At 37.8% G+C, this 17,982-nt stretch overlaps 1 protein-coding gene across 4 annotated transcripts; it reads left to right on the forward strand.

Moving 5' to 3' along the window:
* The first annotated feature begins 243 nt into the window (after window positions 1-243).
* Window positions 244-14,722, forward strand: LOC736145 (RNA-binding motif protein, Y chromosome, family 1 member F/J-like). Of its 4 annotated transcripts, XM_009445034.4 has the most exons (13): window positions 244-381; window positions 1,065-1,123; window positions 2,246-2,358; window positions 2,835-2,938; window positions 5,901-6,078; window positions 7,992-8,144; window positions 10,157-10,271; window positions 11,226-11,336; window positions 11,776-11,886; window positions 12,327-12,437; window positions 13,359-13,469; window positions 13,555-13,643; window positions 14,143-14,722. In XM_009445034.4, exons 3-13 carry the CDS (start codon window positions 2,250-2,252, stop codon window positions 14,442-14,444), a joined length of 1,494 nt encoding a protein of 497 aa, XP_009443309.1. In that variant the 5' UTR covers window positions 244-381; window positions 1,065-1,123; window positions 2,246-2,249; the 3' UTR covers window positions 14,445-14,722. The 4 variants fall into 4 exon arrangements, with proteins under 4 accessions (XP_009443309.1, XP_016800202.1, XP_016800203.1 ...); XM_016944713.3 differs by lacking the exon at window positions 1,065-1,123; XM_016944714.3 differs by lacking the exons at window positions 1,065-1,123; window positions 13,359-13,469.
* The last annotated feature ends 3,260 nt before the right edge of the window (window positions 14,723-17,982 follow it).

Here is a 17,982-nt window from a genome sequence, read left to right on the forward strand (position 1 = left end):
AGTTAGGGTGTAGGTCTTCCATGCCCACAATTGCAAAGGGCTCACAGTTCGCGTGTGCCTTATTCCACCGCCGCCCGCCACATGGCACAAGCGTGGTCTCGGAAGAGTTACCGCGAGATGATGGAGCTGCAGGCCAGCTGGGGCGGAGGGGCCTCAGGACACGCCCACAGCCTTCGCAGGAACTGGCTGACGCCCACCGCCTTCGCAATGATTGGCCGCTGGAGGTAGGCGGGATTTCCGGGCACGGCTTCCGGCGTCCTTCCCTCTCAGGCTAGCTGCCGCTGTCCTTCCCGCAGTTGGCCCTGTGGTGTTCCGAAGCCGGTTCCGTACGGCCTGAGGGCCAGGCGAACCTCAGGCTCTTTGTCCTACTAAAAAGCGCAGGTATTTTCTGTTTCTCTGGACAACTGGGTCTCTCGGCAAGAATAGAAAGCAAAGGTTTGGGATTTTGTCTACAAAAGGGGATGGGTTTTCTATGTGTGGTTGTTGAATTACGGGAGGAGTCAGTGGGGGAAAGAACTCCTCAGTGCTATTAAGAGACTCACTTTCGTTAAACTCATTGATTTTTGCTGAGGATTCTACCTTTAAGTGCCTAATATGTCCGACTAGTTGTGGGAGATGGTGCTAAGCCGCCATTTGTTTTCATGTGCACTTTTTATTAAAGCGGGTTTTCTCTGTGAATGTGGTCATAATTCAGAATACAGGGAATACACTTAACCACTGCGATTAAAAAGTCACACTTTTAGTTAGCACATGTCGCGTGTCTGATTTGCTTGGAAGAAATTATCAAATTTTGACATAAATTGTGTTACTTTAGTGTATGTAGAAATATGGGGCCACAAATAATCTGAGTTTCAGTTTGCCTCTGTAAAGCCTGTGATTGTCTCCTTCGTTGTATGACAGTATTTGAAAGATGTTCCATGTATCTTTGGCACCGTAAATAATTTAAACCGAATAAGTGGCTGTAATCGAGATAAATGGAGTCAGATAGCCGAAAACTGGAACAAAATAGATGCGCTTAAGTTATTCTGTTAACCTGGCACACTGCCTTACTCCTGTAATCCTAGCATTTTGGGAAGTGGAGGTCGGAGGATGGCTTGAAGTCAGGAGTTTGAGACCAGCCTGGGTAACGTAATGGACTCTTTCATTGCTATTTTCGCATCAGGGACTGGTTTAGTAGAAGTCAGTTTTTCCTCAGACAAGGGTTGCGCAGGGGAAGAAGGCGGCGAGGTGGACACGTTTGGGAGTGGGGGCTGGCGGCAGGTCTCCGAGGGGCACGTGGTGGGGCGGGTCTTCCGGTAGGAGCAATGTGACAGAGGCCAGGTGGGGCAGTGAGGCTGTCACGGGGACAGGGAGGGCCAGCGAGGGAGTAGGGAGGATGGTTTCCGGATAAAAGTGTACCACCTCAGGTCATCCTCAGGCGTTACATTCTCCACAGACAGGTATTACATGTCATCCTCCGGCATCACATTCAGGCCACAGATAGGTACGGGTTGAAGGCTAGGGTTTGGGGATCTTTGACCTATTGTATATTTCAAATCACTAAAAGATGGTAAACTATTTAAAATATTCTCCTCCTAGAACATTTTAAGTAGCTCGATTTAATCTCTTATCCAAATATCATGCTGAGTGTGGTGAGTCACCCTTGAAATCCCATCACTTTGGTAGTCCCAAGCCGGCAGAACACTTGAGCCGAAGATTTGGAGACTAGCTTGGGCACTATGGGGAAACCCTTGTCTATTTTTAAAAATACAAAAAATTGCCCAGCTGTGGTAGAAAGCGCCTGTAGTACTAGCTACTTGGGAAGCTGAGATGTAGGAAGATCAGTTGAGGCTGGGTGGAAGAGCCTGCAGTGAGCAGTTCACTTTGGCAACAGGAGACATACATCTCAAGAAAGAAAATATGCAAAACATCACACTGTACCTCATAAATAGATTCTTTTCAAATAAAATTATTTAAATGGGGACATTCTTCATATTGCAACTGAGGAAAATTACAATAGCTTTTCTTATCTAATTTTTAGAAGTGAGATTTTGTCAGGTACATACTAAAATGCAGCATTTGTCCATGAAGTTAGTGCCCCTCTGCTCTGAGTGTTACAAATTTTACATATATAAAGTAAGAAATACTAAAAAGATGTCAGCCTCGGGAAGGGAATTTTACTTGGGTTTTCAGCACAGTACATAATAAAATTTTCTCTTTTTAGCTTATTTATATCTAAATATAGATAATTTTTTACCATTTACAGCACAATGGTAGAAGCAGATCATCCTGGCAAGCTTTTCATTGGTGGCCTCAATAGAGAAACCAATGAGAAGATGCTTAAAGCAGTATTTGGGAAACATGGTCCCATATCAGAAGGTAACTCTTAAAACCGTGTCTCTCTGTGTGTGTGTGTGTGTGTGTGTGTGTGTGTGTGTGTGTATTTTCACATGTATATTTCAATATGTATGTTTAAAATATGTATGTTATATATATATGTTTTGAAAAAATATATTTTTTCGAAGTTCATTGTATACCTACGTTAAAATGCCTTATGCATTTTAAACTCTTATTTTGTAGTATCCGTTTGATATTTGGAAAATTCTCATAGTAGTAGGTTAAGGTTCTGTGGAAAGGATAACCTACTACTTAGAAAGGAAAATGAGGGAAAGTAAATGTGCTGTGGAGTTCCGAAACAAACTGGAATAAACTAGACTGACTGTAGGGGTGACTGAGTACTGAGAACCATAATAGTGATGTGAAATGCAATTATTTTTTAGTTTGATGTAACCTTTAGATGGTGAGTACCTTGATGAGTCCATTATATGAATGTAAAATGTTTTCATATATTTTAGTTCTTTTGATAAAGGATCGAACCAGCAAATCCAGAGGCTTTGCATTTATTACTTTTGAGAACCCTGCAGATGCTAAGAATGCTGCCAAAGATATGAATGGAAAGGTAAGAGTCCCTTATTACTAATATTCTAACTCTGTTCTTCAATTAACAATATTTCTAGGTCTTTTTAATATTACTAAACTTTTGAAGATAGTAGAATGACATATGAAGCCATCCTCTTTTTTGTGCCATATACGTGCAAGTGTAGCTGGAAGGGTATTGGAATTAACATTCTATAAATTAATATTTGGTAACCTTTTTCTATGTTTATATTTCAATATGAGTGCAAATAGATTTTAAAAGGTTTTGAAGAGCTTTAAAACTTAAAAGGAACCCTCATGTAAATGAAAGTAATAAGTCAATATTTATTAAATGCTATTGATAACAGACGCACAAGAAGGAAAGACTCTTTCCTTCTTGAAGAATGTATTTTATGAAAATATATTCTTGCAAAAGTGTATTTAAATAAGACCCTTACATTTACGGAAAGGTTAAGTAGTTGAAAATAGAAAATAATATGAGAACATTGAAGTCAGATAACAGAAGAAGTAACTGGCATTCTTGGCTCCGTGCTTGCTTTTTCTCCTAAGGACATTTCTTTCCTGTCACCAGAGTAATTTATGTAACATGAATAGCTAATTACTCATTTCCCCAGTGTGTTTGAGGACTTGTTTTGATTGAACCAATGGTCTCTTGTCCTGTTGAGTCTTAAATCTAGAGATTGTGTGTTTACTTAAGCTTTAAACTTCTATGTAATTATATTAATTATTGAATTCCTTTACATTGTAGTCAAGAGCATTCCATTCTGTGCTCTTTAGTGTTTTTTGCTTTATAGCATTATCCCAATCATGCCGGGCATGGTGGCTCATGCATGTAATCCCAACACTTTGGGTGGCCAAGGCGGGCAGATCACAAGGTCAGGAGAAAGAAACCATAATGGCCAACATGGTGAAACCCTGTCGCTACTAAAATACAAAAAAAAAAAAAAAAGAAATTAGCTGCATCTGGTTGTGTGTGCCTGTAGTTCCGGCTAGTCAGTAAGCTGAGGCAGGGGAATCGGTTAAACCCAAGGAGGCAGAGGTTGCAGTGAGCCGAGACCACGCCGATGCACTCCAGCCTGGCAACAGAGCAAGAATCTGTCTCAAAAAAACAAAAAATAAATGAAATAAATAAATAACATTATCCCAATCTGTTTTTAGGTCCTGTTAGTCTTCATGCTATTCCCAAAGTGCTTTTTTAGACTTCTTGAGAATTATCCTTCCCTGTGTATGGCTCATAAATAAAATTTATGCTTCAAAAGCCACTTAGATTTCATATTTTCTTCCTCATTGCATATTGTAGGTATTTTCTACTCGCTGTACTATGTATTAATCTATTGATCGTGAAATTGTATATAGTGCATATTTAAGTCTTGCTAGTTGCTTTTCTTTCTGTTACATCTAGCACACTTCCTGTCACATAGCAGAAAGTACATTTTTATTCACCCTTATAAATTAGTATTTCAAGCTGTGGTAGAAACCGAGACTTGCTTTTGGTTCATGGCTTTGTGGTAGGTATGGAGATAATTTTGACTTCTGTATAGGAATCTATGATAATTTCTTTTTTCCCTCTAGTTTTCAAGCAAAAGGGCAGATAATTTGTGTAAAGTTTTTGTTCGTTTGTTTGTTTTTTAAGATGGAGATTCGCTGCGTGCCCTAGGCTGGATTGCAGTGGGGCCATCTTGGCTTACTGCAACCTTCGCCTCCCGGGTTCAAGCGATTCTCCTGCCTCAGCCTCCCAGTACCAGGGGCTACAGAGGTGTGCCACCACGCCCAGCTAATTTTGTACTTTGAGTAGGGATGGGGTTTCACCCTGTTAGCCAGGATGAGCTGTATCTCTTCACCTCATGATCCACCTGCCTCGGCCTCCCAAAGTATTGGGATTACAGGTGTGAGCCACCGCGCCCAGCCAACGTTATTTCTAAATTACTTCATCTCACATATTTTATTGTGTTAAAATAACTATGAATGTTGTATGCACATTAATGTTAAGATGGCCAATAAAGGAGGTTCTTCGAGTTTTCAGGGGGAATTAACAGTTAAGGAATTTTGGCTGACTTCAGAACACTGGGAAGGAAGCAGCCGTGGGCAAATCTGGGGAAAATATTTTGAGCTCAGAAATAACAAAAGAAGTTTCAAGGTAGGAACAACGGGCGATGTGGCTGCAAGGGGTCTTGTTCAGGGATTTAAGTCCTTCCTCCAAATAACAAAAGCCATGTAATTTTAAAATCGCATTATTAGCTAAACTGTTTTCAAAAATTGCTGTGGCCTGTAGAAAAGATTACAGTGAAAAATGTTATTATGAAATTAATTAGGATAGTTAAGCATTTCTGAGAAATTACCTGAAGTACTATATTAAGATTCGTTTTTTAGGGGCACGTCTAAGGCAAGGTAAGAAATGAGTAAGGCAAGAAAACTTAATGAGATCAAACAAGGATCACATTTACAGAAACATTTTTAGAGTCAATATAGAATTGTAAATCATATGGGGACATTTTATGTAAGTGTTAGCAAATCCAACAAGAAACAACTCATAATGAGTAATGTGACTAATCACTCTGAAAAAGTAAGCTCATTTTTTTTTAAATGACACAAGTTTCGTTGGGACATTGCAACTTTCAAATCAGTGATGTGACTACAAAGATGAAGTGGATTATATATTGTAAAAAACAGATGTGCCACATTCTTCCATAGAATGTGTGATGGGTCAATCTTTTTTTTTATGTTTGAGTTTTTTTTTTTAATAATGGAGAAGTTTTCAAGGAATTTGAAAAATAGAATTTGTGTTTGATCCCTTAATGGAAGGCATGTGCTCAGTAACTGTCTCAAATTTGGCATTGCTAAAGATGTGTTCATTTTAGTAGAAAAAAAAGTTTCCTTTTGAGAGAGAATACCTCGAATTGAACTACAGTTGATGTAAAAATGTTTGTAAAATGTGCATACGTTAAATGTGCCAGTGTTATTGATAGTACCCTTAATACTTCTAGTCTTTGGATGGAAAAGCAATAAAAGTAGAACAAGCCAAGAAACCATCTTTTCAAAGTGATGGTAGGCGGAGACCACCAGCTTCTTCGAGAAACAGAAGCCCTTCAGAAAGTCTGAGATCTGCAAGAAGAAACAGTGGAGGAACAAGAGGGTGGCTTCCCTCACATGAAGGACACCTGGGTAATGTTTTAAAATATAAAGATGGAACCATAGGACTGAAAGAAAATAAGTTTGACGATATCGAAATTTCTCAATTTTTTAATTTCCTGTATGAAGAGAAAATTAGCTTATTGATAATAAGCAAACTTATTTCTAAGTACTAAAGGCGTATTAGAAGAATGATTGAACTAATATCTAACATTTGTTTTAAAATTATAGTAAGTTTGCATTGAAGTAACACACATTTGAAACTGGGTTGTGTTTGTGAATGCTGATTGCCTGTACTCAACCGGTTTTCTGCAGAACCCATTTATATTCATTATACTTTAGAGTTTTCTACTTTAGGGCCCAGAACTTCGTGTCAGTTGTATTATCAAAGTACGATGTAATATTTGAAATTTTCCAACAGGAAAAAGTAACTGAATACTGAAGATTGATTTTGCAGTATTTGTTTTCTTGTAGTCTACATGTGGAAACATCTATGCAAATGTATTGCTTTGTAATTTTGATACAGAGAGTTTGTACATTGGCCTGCCATAAAGCATTTTCAATTGAAGAAATGTAGAACTTTAATTTCTGAAAAGAGTGTGTGACTCTGGAAAGTTCTAAAAACCACGGCTTCACAGATATGTATGAATCTTTCTTTGCTGGAGGCTGAGTCACTGAAAATGATATTTATGAGTGATTTACTTAATAGAAACGAGGGGTCCATCTTTACATACAAAAGAAAAACAAACCATATATTTTAAAAAAAAAAGGAAAAAAAAACTGTTGGATGGGCTGGGCGAGGTGGCTCACGCCTGTCACCTCAGCACCTGGGGAGTACAGGGCAGGTGGACCACGAGGTCAGGATTTCCAGACCAGCCTGGCCAACATGGTGAAACCCTGTCTCTCCTAAAGATACAAAAAAATTTACCTGGGCGTGGTGGCGTGCACCTGTAATCCCAGCTACTCAGGAGGCTGAGGCAGGAGAATCACGGGAACCTGGGAGGCAAAAGCTGCAGTGAGCCAAGGTTATGCCATGGAACTCCAGCCTGCGTGATAGGTCAAGAGTGCATCTGAATAAATAAATAAATAAACCTGTTGGTTAAGTTGTATTATCTATTAACCAACCTTCAAAACTCTAACAATTAACTTGGAGTTTTAATAACCAAACGTGTAATTAATTGGAGATTGTTTTCAAGTTGAAATTGCAGTGTTTGCTCCAGTTTAAGATGCATAGCTTCATGGCTATTTTGTCTCCACTGATCTTGAGGGTGAGGTTCAATTATACTCTGCCACGGACGAGAATGTATATATAAATTCTAACCTGTAACACCACCTGGCAATTGGCATATATCTACATTTTTGTAGATGTATAAAAATATGTTTATATTACCGAATATGCAATTCTTAAAGACTGTTAAAATTCAGCATAGTCTCATCTGAAAATTAGTGTCTCATAAGGGAATTTTAAGAATTCTATATTGTGTTAACAAATTTTAGAGACAATGTATTTTCCTGATATGTGACTTCTTGGTATTGGAAATATTTGAGTTTCTTTGAATGGAAATTAGTTTATCTTTATGATGTGCTTTGAAAATTTTTCCTCATTACAGAAGGATATAAACAGTCATTTATCATTTTTCTTTTAATATTTTTATGCCTATTATATTTAGATATTTTAGTGATAGGTTTCTGCCCTGTTCACGCCCCATTTTCCCACATCTCTCCCTCATACCGATATATTATGATACTTGAGTTTCTTTCTAGATTTTCTAAATGAACTTTTATTGCTTGAAGTGTACTAACACCATGTAGGAATGCTAATTTTATTAGTTTAGACAAAATGTGAATTTGTTATAAAATGTAGAAAATATTTGTAAACAACTAAAACTTAGCCATTTAAGAAACAGTGATGTTAGTTAACTAAAAAGATTTTGTTTGAAATACAGATGATGGTGGATACACTCCTGATCTCAACATGAGTTATTCTAGGGGACTCACTCCAGTTAAAAGAGGTCCATCTTCAAGAAGTGGAGGTCCTCCTCCGAAAAAATCTGCTCCTTCTGCTGTGGCAAGAAGCAGTAGTTGGATGGGAAGCCAAGGTAAATGCTACCTGACAGAAAGACCGTAGTTTTTGTATGACTGAAAATGAGCCGTTTTACCTGAATGCTTAGCTTTAAGTTCATTGAACAAAAGGGAAGTGACACATACGTGAGCATAATTGCTGATTGATAGCTTTTATTATAGTTTCTATCTCACTAGGTACATTTCAGATTTATGTTGAAGAAATACTTGAGCTTCTCATTGCAGATCAAAGAAGTGATTAGAGTGAGGCCAACATTCCTTTTAATCCTGTGTTGGCTAGAAAATTCCCCTTAATTTTTCTAAAAGTTCCTAGCAGTATTCTTTGATGGTAGGCTTCTTGATGTAATTAATTCTTCCATTTCCTAAGTCCCCTGGTGTCCCATTCTAAAAATTGCTTGTTCGGTGACTTTGCCGGGTTGGAGTCTTGCTCTTACTAGGTGAGAGTGCACTATGTGAGATGACGGCTTACCATAGCCTCAAATTTGTGAGATGACGGCTTACTATAGCCTCAAATTCCTGGGCTCAAGCAATTCTGCTGTTTCAGCCTCCCGAGTTTCTGCAACTACAGGCATGCAGCAGCACACCTAGCTACATTTTTTTCCTATGTTTTTGTAGAGAGAGGATCTGACTACATTGTCAAAACTGATGTTAAAGCCCGGGGCTCAAGCGGTCCAGCTGCCTCAGCCTTCCACACTCACTCACAGTGTGAGCCGCTAAGCCTGGCCATCCAGCTTCTGAGACCTCAGTAATGCGTATGTGCAAGGCATACTCACTGCTTGCATGAAGATTCAAAAGAACTACAAGAGCATTTAGCAGACAAGGAGTCATTGGGCTTAAATATGATTTAAAAATAAATTTAAGGCTCGAGAGGTAGACACGTAGGAGTCCAAAATTCTTAAATTAAGTGGATATCACAGAAATGCAGAGTTGTGAAATATAGGTGTATGTAAATCAGTAATTGAGATTGTACCGGGATGTTTAAACATTAACACAAGGTCCTTAGTGTAAGATTTGAAATTATTTGAGGAGAGAATTTAGAACTAAGCAACATGAGGTGAGCAGTAGGGTTGAATGCAAGTAATACTTTTGAGAATTGTAAGACTGCAGACTGAGCAGAAGAAAATAAGACAATAAATAAAAGTTCTTAGCAAGGAAGTTTAAGCAGAGCAAATTAAAATTCTTTCTTAGTCCTCCATCCACATATGGAGGAAGTTAAAAACTGCCATTTTCAATTTTACATTTCATACGTAGAGTATCGGTGAAAGGAGGTATTTATTGGCTTCAGGATACCCAAGCCAACACATTTCCATTGGAAAATTAGCCAGTGAAGGTATCATATGTGAAACACTGACCTCTAAGGAATAGCAAGTGAAGAATATATTAAAGGAGAAACTTTCTATTTTGAAATAGCAACAATGTTGTAATGACCCCTTGCATAGCATTGCTTTCTTTGCAGTAAAAGCAAATCCTGACCATCATTAGAAAATCTTCACTAATACTTTTAAATTTGTCAACATTTAAGATAGAGCCAACCAGTTAGAGATAAAGAACTTTTATGTAAACATTTAGCATATAGTCATTTAAAGGTAGCTGTATTTATGTGTGTGTGAGATGGACTGAATGATATTGGAAAATCTACCTTCTTTGGCTGAGAAAGGACAATGTATGTAAACTTTAAAATCAGTGAAGAGTTTGATGGTTTTACGTGTTTTCCCTGTGTCACTCACAGTCATCAGTAATTTACATGAAAAGGAAAATAAGAACTAAGTAGTTATTAACCATTACAAATGAACTTTTACCTAAGCATTAATGTTTGCCTTCAGCTTCATTAGAAGAACTGGCCTTGTGGAAGCCATGGGATTATCCAAAGCCATGAGAAATATTCACAGTGTCATGTCTGTCTAGTAATTTAGGAAACAAAGAATGGAGTCATAGAAGAAATAATTTTAAAAAGTTGTTTGAGAGAAGAGAAAATAGCGTTTCAGATTTGGTGTTCTTTACGTAATGTTCCATCATTTGAATGTTACAGGTCCCATGTCACAAAGAAGAGAGAATTATGGAGTTCCTCCACGCAGAGGGACAATATCTTCCTGGAGAAATGATCGCATGTCACCAAGATATGATGGTTATGCAACTAACGATGGGTAAAGGAAAAATTAAAAAACACAGTTGATTTTTTTTTCTGTGGTGATGAAATTCACATAACAAAATTAAATATTATAAGGTGAACAGTTAAGTGGTGTTTAATACGTTCTGTGCCAGGCAACAACTACCTCCATCGACTTCCAGAACATTTTCATTACTCCAAATTAAAACTCCAACTACCAGTTAAGCAGTCCCTCCCAGTTTCTCCTTTTCCTCAGCTGCTAGATAACACCAGTCAGTGTTCTGCCTCTGAACTTAACCTGTTGTGGGTATTTAATGTTAATGTGCTCAAACACTACATGACTTTTTGTATTTGTCTCCTCTCCTTTTGCATGATGTCCTGAAGGTTCATTTACATCATAGCACTTCACTCCTTCCACAAGCTATTAACCCATTATTTTATCTGGGTTGTTTCCACCCGAGTATTTCTACGCACCAATATTTGTTTGAGTATGCCTATTCGGTTCTGGGTGTATATGAGTGGAATTGCATGGTCCTATGATAATGATGTTTGTTTTCTTGAGGAACCACCACATTTCTCCATAGTAGCTGCATCATGTTCCGTTCCAACCTAGCATTGTATCAGCATTCCAATTGATCTACATCCTCTCAAACACTTGTTATTTCCTGCTGTTTGAAGTTTATTGCCATTCCAATGTGTGTTTGAAATATGATATCCCATTTTGGATTTGAAATGCATTTTCTGCACCCATTAACTCATCATGCACTTGTGTCCTAGAACTTAAAGTATAATAAAACAAAAAGAAATGCATTTTCTGCATCACTGAATATGAGTATCTGTCCCATGTGCTTTTTGGGCATTTGCTGATTTTATTTGGGGAAAAACTGTTTAGAAGTTTGGCCTTTTAATTTTGTTTAAGTTGTAAGTTAGTCATGTATTGGATACTAGAAGTTGAAAATTTAAAATTTGTTGCTTAAACTTATGCACACAGAAATCATCCAAGTTGCCAAGAAACGAGGGATTATGCTCCACCATCTAGAGGCTATGCATACCGTGATAATGGTCATTCTAATCGGGATGAACATTCCTCTAGAGGATATAGGTACTGTACCTTTTTCTGGATTTGTCAAATAGATTTCTTAAATTGTTCATTCCAACTAACGTTCTATCAGGGCTCCAATTTATCTACATCCTCTCAAACACTTGTTATTTCCTGCTTTTGAAAATTTATTGCCCTTCCAGTGTGTGTGTGTGAAATATGATATCCCATTCTGGATTTGAAATGCATTTTCTGCACCCATTAACTCATCATGCACATGTACCCTAGAACTTAAAGTATAATAAAAAAAAAGAAATGCATTTTCTGAATCACTGAATATGTGTATCTGTCCCATGTGCATCTTGGGCATTTGCCCATTTTATTTGGAGAAATATCTATTTAGATGTTTGGCCTTTTAATTTTGTTTAAGTTGTAAGTTAGTCATATATCGGATACTAGAAGTTGAAAATTTAAAATTTGTTGCTTAAACTTATGCATACAGAAATCATCGAAGCTCCCGAGAAACTAGGGATTATGCTCCACCATCTAGAGGCCATGCATACCGTGATTGTGGTCATTCTCATCGGCATGAAACTTATTCCAGAGGATATAGGTACTGTACCATTTTCTGGATTTGTCAAATAGATTTCTCAAATTGTTCGTTCCAACTAACATTGTATCAGGGCTCCAATTTACCGACATCCTCTCAAACACTTGTTATTTCCTGCTTTTGAAAATTTATTGCCATTCATCGGTGTGTGTGAAATATGATATCTCATTTTGGATTTGAAATGCATTTTCTGCACCCATTAACTCATCATGCACATGTACCCTAGAACTTAAAGTATAATAAAAAAAAAAAAGAAATGCATTTTCTCAATCACTGAATATGAGTATCTGTCCCATGTGCTTTTTGGGCATTTGCCCATTTTATTTGGAGAAATATCTGTTTAGATGTTTGGCCTTTTAATTTTGTTTAAGTTGTAAGTTAGTCATATATCAGATACTAGAAGTAGAAAATTTAAAATTTGTTGCTTAAACTTATGCATACAGAAATCATCGAAGTTCCCGAGAAACTAGGGATTATCCTCCACCATCTAGAGGCCATGCTTACCGTGATTATGGTCATTCTCGTCGGCATGAAAGTTATTCTAGAGGATATAGGTACTGTACCTCTTCTGGATTTGTCAAATAGATTTCTTAAATTGTTCATTCCAACTAACATTGTATCAGGGCTCCAATTTATCTACATCCTCTCAAACACTTTTTATTTCCTGCTTTTGAAAATTTATTGCCATTCATCTGTGTGTGTGAAATATGATATCTCATTTTGGATTTGAAATGCATTTTCTGCACCCATTAACTCATCATGCACATGTATCCTAGAACTTAAAGTATAATAAAACAAAAAGAAATGCATTTTCTGAATCACTGAATATGAGTATCTGTCCCTTGTGCTTTTTGGCCATTTGCCTATTTTATTTGGAGAAATATCTATTTAGATGTTTGGCCTTTTAATTTAAAGTTGTAAGTTAGTCATGTATTCGATACTAGAAGATGAAAAGTTAAAATTTGTTGCTTAAACTTATGCACAGAGAAATCATCCAAGTTCCCGAGAAACTAGGGATTATGCTCCACCATCTAGAGGCTAGGCATACTGAGACTATGGTCATTCTAGGCAGGATGAACATTCCTCTAGAGGATATAGATACTGTAACTTTTTCTGGATTTATCAAATAGATTTCTTATATTGTTCATTCCAAATAACATTGTGTCAGGGCTCCAATTTATCTACATCCTCTCAAACACTTGTTATTTCCTGCTTTTGAAAATTTATTGCCCTTCCAGTGTGTGTGTGTGAAGTGTGGAAGCTCCTTTTTTATTTGAAATGCATTTCCTGCATCATTGATTATCAGTATCTGTTTCATGTGCTTTTTGGGCATTTGGGCATTTTGGGCATTTGGGATCTGTGGGTATTTTATTTAGATGGTTGGCAATTTAACTGTGTTTAAGTTGTAATGTAGTTCTATTTTGGATACTACAAGTTGACAATTTAACATTCCTTGCTTAATCTTGTGCACGCAGAAATAGTCCAAGTTCCCGAGAAACCAGGGATTATACTCCACCACCTAGAGACTATGCATACCATGATTATGGTCATTCTAGTTGGGATGAACATTCCTCTAGAGGATATAGGTACTGTCATGTTATCTGGATTTATCAAATGGATTTCTTAAATTGTTCATTCGGAAATTGAAAAGACTTTTTTTTTTCAATTTAGTTATCACGATGGCTACGGTGAGGCCCTTGGTAGAGATCATTCTGAACATCTAAGTGGAAGTTCTTATAGAGATGCATTTCAGGGATACGGTAAGGGTCCAGGATGGATTTGTAAATTACAGAATTTTATTTAATAGACCGGATTGTTATTTTAATGAAATTCTAAGGAAAATTGTAAAGGACATATGCAACATGTTTAAATATTGAGTATTCTTTTTTTTTTGATCATCCCAGAAACATATTTATTCATTTTCATCATTGTCCACAAATAATAAAATAAACAGTGCTTATCTGGTACTCATTATCAGTATAAAGCCTAGGGAATGATATGAAGGTGAGAACTTCAGTTAACGTTAAGAAAATGTGACTGAGCATTTACTTTAGAATTAAGTTTGTTAAGCTGCAAAATACTACTCTTACACTTCTCTTAAATAAAACCTTCTGACTATTGAAGACTTGATTAGTATCCTGTCAAAAAAGGCGGAGGAAAGCAGATATTTCCAAATAGTACTTTAACTAATTCATGCTTTAATGATAGCAGTACAAATGTTTAAATGTAGTCCCACATATTATTTTATCAACCCTGCAGGGACCTCTCATGATGCACCACCTGCACGAGGGCCTCGGATGTCTTATGGTGGAAGCACCTGCCATGCATATAGTAATACACGAGATAGATATGGCAGAAGTTGGGAGAGTTACTCAAGGAGCTGTGGTGATTTTCATTATTGTGATCATGAGCATGTTTGCAGAAAAGACCAAAGGAATCCGCCTTCTCTGGGTAGGGTGCTCCCTGATCCTCGTGAAGCATATGGTAGCTCACTTTATGTGGCATCTATAGTAGATGGTGGGGAGAGTCGATCTGAAAAAGGAGACTCGAGCAGATATTAAAGCAAGCATTCAAAATAATAGTTATTGCATACCAATCCTTGTTTGCAAATCAAAAATTGAAATGTTATTTCTGCATCGTTACCTGCATATTACTGACAGAAACATGTTGGTTTTGTGGAGAGAGGTAGATACTGACTTCCTCCATGAATTTTTTGAGGTATTCAAAGGAAAAGGAATTGTTTTCAATGTAATTTCATACTTGTTGATGCTATTTGAAAAGTGTTTAGATGTAATACCTACCTTAAAATTTTCACAATAAAATTTTACATGTACTGCAAGATGCCTGGTGTTATTGGTTAGCCGCACATGCTTAAAGCAAATTCAATAGGAGAGTAAATTGTGTAGTTTGTTGTACGTTTTCCTTTGTTTCTTTGAACACAGATGCAAAATTAGGGATGTGTTATGTCACCCTTGCAAGCTGCTCAAGTTTTCTAATTAGGCTGTTTCTCTTTAAAAACTAACAAGGTTAAAATGTTGGAGAAGTCTTCAGAAAGACTACAAAACTGTCTGCCTCACCATAAAATGTTTATTTTTTAGAGGAATAGTACAGGTCAAAGGAAATAATTAGATGTATTGATACTAAAGTTTAAGACATCCAGAACATTCTGTGTGAAGCATTCTGTGACTGAAGAGGATAACGGTAATGAAAACTTTTTTTTTCACCTAAATCAGAAGTGAACCAGCTAAGTTTCTCAGGTGCATACCATAATGAATTTAAATGTTTGTAGTTTAAATAGTGGAAAGTAAGTGTTTTGTCTTGTGAGGTACCCACGTTAATTTTTTCTTGAATATTTTGCCAATGGATGTTGTAAATAATGGTGTAGTCATATGTTCTTACAGATAGGAATAATCTAGAGTGGTTGGGATAGTATCACATTTTTTTGAGATGAAGTGTAGCTTTGTTGCCGAAGCTGGGGTGCAGTGGCTCTGTCTTGGCTTATGGCAACCGCTGCCTTCTGGGTCCAAGCTATTCTCCTGCCTCAGCATCCTGAGTAACTGGTATTAGATATGTGTGCAGCACAGCTGGGCCAATTTTTGTATTTTTAGTGCAGACAGCGTTTCACCTTGTTTGCCAGGCTGTTCTTAAAATCCTGATCCACCCTCCTCAGACTCCCGAAGTGCTAAGATCATAGGCATGTGCCTCCACTGTCAGCCTATCATATTTAATTGATAATACGAATGGAAACACTTTAAACCTCATACTTAGAGGAAAGTGAAGTGTATAAAACATAAACAACAGCATAAAGTTTCCGACGGGATTGCTTAAAGTTTTAAGACATCATTGAATGATAAAAATATTTAGACCGAAATAACTAAATGAATTAATTTTCCTGATCATACAAACTAAAGAAATGAAATACATCAAGTTCCAGAAGTTTTGCAGTCCATAATTCTTACAATTGACAGACTAATCTGCAAGGAGGAAGTATGTTCTTGAAAAATTTTGACACAATCATCAATTTTTATAGGGTAAGTTTACAAATAATTTTAAAGGGAGAAGTTACCAACTTTGATTTTCAAGTGAGTTATTCGTGTTATGAAGTGTTTTCATTCACCTGTAGCATTGTGAGGATGAAGTGAAAAGATAAATCCCCCGAGTCTTGTGTATCTTACTGTCCATGTGTGATGGCTCAGGTCTCTAATTCTAACACTTGGGGAGGCCGAGGCTTGCAGAGCACTTTAGGACAGGAGTTGAAGACCAGGCTGGCCAACACCATGAAACCCCATCTCTACCAAAAATACAAAAATTAGCCGGGCATGGTGGTGCCTGCCTGTAGTACGTTGCAGTTAATTGGGAGGCTCAGGCAGGACAATGGTTTGAACTTGGGAGCCTGATGCTGCGGTGAGCCGATATTGCACCATGCACTCTAGCCTGGGTGACAGAGTGCGACTCCAACACAAAAATAATTATATCAATCAACAAATATATCAATAATAAATAGGGTATCCTTCAGTTCAAGCAGTTATCGATTCTTTTTTCTTTTTTAGAGACAAGGTCTCACACTGTTGTCCAGCCTAGACTGCAGTGGCACCATCATAGCTCACTGCAGCCTTGAACACGGGGTTCAAATGTGCAAGCCTTCCATTTCAGCCTCCCAAGTAGCTGGAATTACAGACACACACCAACCACCATGCCCAGCTTTTGTGTTTGTGTGTGTGTGGTAGGGACAATGCTTTGGATATATTGTTCAAGCTGGTCTCAAATTCCCAGACCGAAATGATCCTCCTTCCCTGGCTTCCCAAAGTGTTGTGATTATAGCAGTGAGCCCCTGAGTCTGGCATATCTTTTCTTACTCTGAGCGACATTCCACCTCACTGAGTCTGGCATATCTTCTCTTGGTATCAGCGACATTTCACCTTTGCTCTTTTAATTATTTTGAGATGTAAAATAAGTCATTATTAAGTGTAGTCATCCTGTGCCACTGAACACTAGATATGATTCCTTCTAAGCAAGTATAATTTAACCCACCCCCATCCCCTCTTTGATCCCTCCCTTACCAGTTCACATTACTTGTATCAAAATATCACATGTATGCCAAAAGTATTTACAACTGTTAGGTACAAATTTTCATTCCCTTCCTCCTTCCCTCCCTTCCTTTCTTCCTTCCTGTCTTTCTTTCTTTTTGTCTCTGTATCTTTCTCTCTCACTGATTTATTTTTTTTTTTCAGACAGAATCCTGCCCTGTCACCTAGGCTGGAGTGCAGTGGCGTGATCTCAGCTCACTGCTCCCTCCTTATCACGGGTTCAAGCAATTGTCCAGTCACACCCTCCTAAGCAGCTGCGACTGCAATCGTATGACACCAATCCTGGCAAATTCTTTGTATTTTCAGTAGAGACCAGGTTTCACAATATTTGCTCAGGCTGGTCTTGAATTCCTTTCCTTTAGTGATCCACCCACATCAGCCTCTCAAAATGCTGGGATCCAGGCATGAGCCACAGTGCCCACCCAGCTGTATGCATTTCTCTCGCCCGTGATCTCTCCTATTTTATTATTTTATTCTCTTTTTATTTCTGAGACAGCTTCTCGCTCTGCTGCCCAGGCTGGAGCACAGTGGTGTGATCTCACTTTACTGCAAACTCCATCACCAGGGTTCAATGGAGTCTCCTGCATCAGCCTTCCAAGTAGCTGGGATAACATCCATGGGCCACCAAGCTTGGCTAGCTTTGGTATGATACTAGACGTGGCATCTTGTCATGTCTAATTGCGTATCTGTTTTAAAGCTGGATTGATCAGCAATATTGACTTCCTGGAATGTTTTATGTTTACAAAACAATTATAGTACTACTATTTAGCCTCCTCAGATAAAATATGGTAACACACAAAACATACACACACAGACAAAGACACAGTCAGTGATCAAAAAAATCAGGGTAGGCCACGACCTAAATGAAAGGTGAGCTGCTGCAGTTGCCTAGAATTAAACCAGACCAGAGTTGACCCATACCAGTCTGAGAGATGTGAACAGAGGCTTTCAAACAACTCTATCAGATACATGTTAGATTATTCTCCAGCCATAGCGAAGGGACATTAAAGAT

This window comes from Pan troglodytes, chromosome Y (assembly GCF_028858775.2).
Source record: "Pan troglodytes isolate AG18354 chromosome Y, NHGRI_mPanTro3-v2.0_pri, whole genome shotgun sequence".
NCBI lineage: Eukaryota > Metazoa > Chordata > Mammalia > Primates > Hominidae > Pan > Pan troglodytes.